We start from the raw sequence: 4,946 nt of genomic DNA on the forward strand, positions 1-4,946 counted from the left end.
TATATATATATAAATATATAAAACAAATATGTTCATTTACTACTTTTCTTTGTTCTATTAATCCAGTTACTATAAAAAAAAAATCAATAAAAAATCATAAAACGTAGAATAAAACTAAAAATATACATAAACAAATAAATATATATATGATTATATATATATTTATTATAAAAAGAAAAAGAGGTGTTTGCTTTAACTTAAATATATTAAACAATAATGTTTGTCAGCACAGCAAAAGAGAGCTGAAGTGGCTTCCCAAACGCTCCTGCGACTTTGGCCTTTGTAGCGCTTATAGAAACGAGTAATCCATAGTAAGTTTATCTCAGAACTGCTTAGAACTTTTAATTATTCATTCATTTTTTTTTTTACTTTGACCCAACTTGCTCTCGGGCTTAGTGCCATGCGTGCGTGCGAGGGTTCACAAATCTACGTAGATGTATACGTAACATGAAAATCAAACTTACATGTGCTATTTTCAGGCAATTATGGCGAAAATGCAGGCTCACAGTCAGAAAGATGTTAAAACGGTTATGCTATGTTCGTATTGTGGTGTATCAACTAAGTGCATGTGTGGCTAGGGGTCCCGCACTTTTAACTCCCTTCCCTTTGTGCTAGCAAGGGATACAAGTCTCCCTTAGAAATGTCCCCTCATGTACAGATCCCCTTGAGGTGTGGTAGCGTGTGGGGGGGACTCTGCATGAGAACTATTTGGGGGCAAGTTCCAGTGTGTATCTCCTTAATATTCATTCATAGTAAACACTGAATAAAACATATGAAAATAATATATAAAACCAGGTAAAGCAATGAAGAAATATAAAAAAGACCCTATAGGTAATTTAAAACTGCCTTGAACAAATAAAAGCGACTTCAAAATGAAGTGCGAAGCTAAAGGCTGACATTAACTGCTGCAAAAAAAAAAAAAAAAAGCCGTAGATGGTCCTTAGGCAAAAGGCCTTTAACTAATAATTTTAAAAAGTTGCTAAAGCACAGCGACACAAACACTGAAGGTGCATCTCAAAGGAAAGTAAAAAATAAGGGCAAAGGCTAAGAGTAAGCAAAAGCACGGCAGAATAAAACAAGCACAAGAATAGAAGGCAAGTCCTGAGGGGATAGTGAATAATAGTTAATAAAATGAAAGTAAAACCATTGAAAGAAAACAGCAAGGCATCACTAAATGTATATGTTTCTTATATAAATAGAGATCACGTCCAGCTCCTAGTAAAATAAAAATATCAGGCTCTCTAGACTTAACTTCTCTTTGTATAGCTGTAGCTATGGTATCCGGTGTTCTCAGGTCAAAAGAGGGGCAATAACACACACTGACTGCTATAGACTGACTGTATTTGGCGGTAAAACTGGGTTGTATATATACACTCTGTGACGTCATCAGCCACGTAAAATGAAAATACTATATAAAACCAGATTACAATTTAAAAAAATACCAGGAAGGTTGTCGTAATATGAACTAAGAGAAAACACATACAAATAAGAGAAAAATAAAAATTTAGGTGACCATAAATACGACTTTCGAAAAGATGTCGTACCTTCACTCCATGATGAGTTAGTAAGCAAACTAAATAACATATGATAAAAAAAAGTAAAAGAAATAGCTTAAAACAGTGACTAAGAACTCAATAAAATTATCAATAAGAACTGGTAAAAGACAACACGGTAAAAACGAAAGTATATATAAAGAAACAAAGAGAACGGCTACCAGGCAGACTAAAACAAAAGCCAAAAAGGAAAAAAAAAAAAAAAAAAAAAAAAAAACAAGGACAAAACACAAAAAGGATAATAAAAAGAAAAAACCGCGCACAGACGAGGACGCGACTTCGAGCGATAAATCCGCGGGAGTGAGGGACATTGTAGGATGCTCGCGGGAAAGGTTGCAGAACGAGAAGGTTCCTTACAGTATTAACATTGCCCTTTGAGAATCTTATTAATTACAACAAATATATTGTTTTCCTTTATTCTAAATACAGTCGATGTATACAGGTATGTGTATAATCAATGGTATGTATGTATGTCTATATAGCTTTCATTCCAACTGTTAACATGATACTATTATTGTTTTCAATAAAAAATGGCATGAAAAAAAGCAATGTCTCCACGTTCACCGCGGCTAGAACTCTTATCAAGCATTGACCAATAGGCAGCCTTCATTTTCGTAACGGAAGGTGAGTCCCATGCGATTTAAATCCTTAATAGTGGCATGTTTGATTGGAGCATCGCCGTACGGGTTGTGCTTTCCTCGCCCGGTGATTATTCGCACCTCCTGATGTCTGTGGCTTCTGAGAAACTCTTCCGTCAATAGTTTGGCGTCTCTCACGGTATATCCATGGAGATCGAGCGTCGAAGGGCGCCGCAACACCTGCCTCTGCTCCTGAGGCGGCCTGGAAGGTGTTGGAAATGAGGGTACTACAAATTCTATGCTTTCGGTAGGATTATAATTTACTTGGCATTACTACTATTACCTTATCATTGAATCACCATGTTATCATTATCACTTCTACTCAGACAGCATTCCAAGTCGAAGAGAAACGATGATAACGAAAATACCGGAATCAAACGTACCTCTCCTTCTTCTTACAACAGCATATGAGAATCGCGAGAAGGGCAAGTACGCCTCCGGCAATGTCTGAAAATATCAGGAAAGGAATACTTAAAATTTAGGAATATGTAATGGATTGAGGCTCATGCGATCCAACTCATGTGTCCACTCAATCCACACACACACACACACACACACACACACACACACACACACACACACACACACACACACACACACACACACACACACACACACACACACAACACGCACACGCACACGCACACGCACACACACATGGTAGAAAAACCCACAATGAAAAAACTGGTGGAATCCTCCTTAATAAATCTGATGCCAAATTTCAACTTGAAAAGCGGTTATTCTCCTGCCGATAGTCTCCTGGCTTCCCACATCCTCATCCTTCTCCCTTATACCGGCCACCCTGCGCATCCTCCGACCTGACCTGACCTCCCTTCGCTTCCTGCCCCGTGTTACCGCGTTGCCTCACCTCTCTCTCTCTCTCTCTCTCTCTAATTCCCTCTCCTCTGCCTATTCTTCCAGACCTGAAAATGGAATCCAAGTGGATTTCGAATCTAGTTTTTGCAGTATGGGATTTTCTACCATAGTATCAACACGAAAGAGTGTTTTACCATTCAAATACACACACATACATATATAATCATATATATATATATATATATGTATATATAGATAAACACACACATACATAATTGTACACACATACATTTACATATAAACATAAGTGTGTGTGTGTAGTATGTAGATATGAATGCATATATACACATACATAGACAGATAGATATAAAACATATACATATATTTAAACATATATACATATATAACCATATACATATGTATTTACATAAGAGGGGAGCTCATTAAAAGATTCCCCTGACCCACTTCCGCTTGTCCTAGGAGGAGGATATTTCACAGGAATAATGATACGTCTCTTTAATCCTTAACTCATAACATATTTTCTGTTACAGCGGTGAAGGTGCATTAAGGTGTGAACAAGTGTAGTATCGAGCAGTGATCAGGTTTTTATGCTTGAATGGCCGCACACCACAAGATATATTGCAAGATCACAAGATATATTGCAAGATGTCAAGATTAGTTTTGGGTGTGTGCACTGAATCATTCATATATATATATATATATATATATATATATATATATATATACATATATAAATATATATATTCATATATATATACATATATATATGTATATATATATATATGTATATGTATATATATGTATATATATGTATATATATATATATGTATATATATGTATATGTATATGTGTATATATACATATATATATATTTATATATGTATATGTATATTTATATATGTATATATATATATATTTATATATGTATATATATACATATACATATATAAATATATATACATATATATACATATATATACATATATACATATATATATCATATATATATATATATAAATATATATATATATACATATACATATATATATGTATATATATTTATATATGTATATATATATCATATATATATATATTATACACATATAGCATATATATATATATATTATACACATATATCATATATATAAATTTCCCCTGGCCCAATTCCCATGGACGTACAGGAATGAAACGTCGCGCAGTTATTAGTATATCTACATAGGTCCCACCAAAAGGGACACATTTCTCCCATCGTTTTATGCAGCTGTGGACTTCACACTTGTAGCAGCCCATAGGCTGCGTTTGAAGCTATGAAGGGACTTCAGAAATCAGTGTCTAATCGTCTTGGGAACGTTTGCCCTTCAAAAATGACTTGAAGGAGGGAAAGATTGGGGCAAGGTCAGGGAATTAAGGAGTATTAGGAAGGATGTCGTAGCCACAGGACCGCGCTTCCATCTGGACAATGTGACAATTGTGAACAGGGGCGTTGTCTGGTAGGAGGCAGACACCTTTGGTCAGCAATCTTTGCCTCTTTGTTTTGATAGCCTCCCGCAATTTCTGTAGCAGTGAAGTGCAGTAAGCTCGTGTAGTTGCAGTAACTTTTGACAGGAAATCCATCATCACTACTCCATGCTGGTCCCAAAGGCTGTGAACATGACCTACCCTGACATGTGTCTTTTTAGAGGGTGGCGAGTCCAAGTGCTTCCAATGTTTTGACTGGGCCCTAGTTTCACCCTGCATAATTAGTCTGTCAAAAAATCGTCGAGGTTTTCTTGGCAGATGTCTAAAAGAGCTTACTTCTGGAGAAGTGTGAGTAGCCTGGATACCTTCATGAGCAGACAGTTTTCGCATATGCAAATATATATATATATATATATATATATATATATATATATATATATATGTATGTATTATACATATA

General features: G+C 35.3%; 1 protein-coding gene across 1 annotated transcript in view; it reads right to left on the minus strand.

Moving 5' to 3' along the window:
• Positions 1 to 1,953: 1,953 nt before the first annotated feature.
• Positions 1,954 to 4,946, minus strand: part of LOC125047516 — a 10,200-nt gene continuing 7,207 nt past the window's right edge. Inside the window, exons 3-4 of the mRNA XM_047645766.1 lie at positions 2,575 to 2,638; positions 1,954 to 2,393 (exon numbers count right to left, since the gene is read on the minus strand). Coding sequence (XP_047501722.1) covers positions 2,135 to 2,393; positions 2,575 to 2,638 — 323 coding nt within the window. The 3' untranslated portion in view covers positions 1,954 to 2,134. The remainder of the gene's footprint in view (positions 2,394 to 2,574; positions 2,639 to 4,946) is intronic.

Source organism: Penaeus chinensis, chromosome 41, assembly GCF_019202785.1.
Source record: "Penaeus chinensis breed Huanghai No. 1 chromosome 41, ASM1920278v2, whole genome shotgun sequence".
Taxonomy (NCBI): domain Eukaryota; kingdom Metazoa; phylum Arthropoda; class Malacostraca; order Decapoda; family Penaeidae; genus Penaeus; species Penaeus chinensis.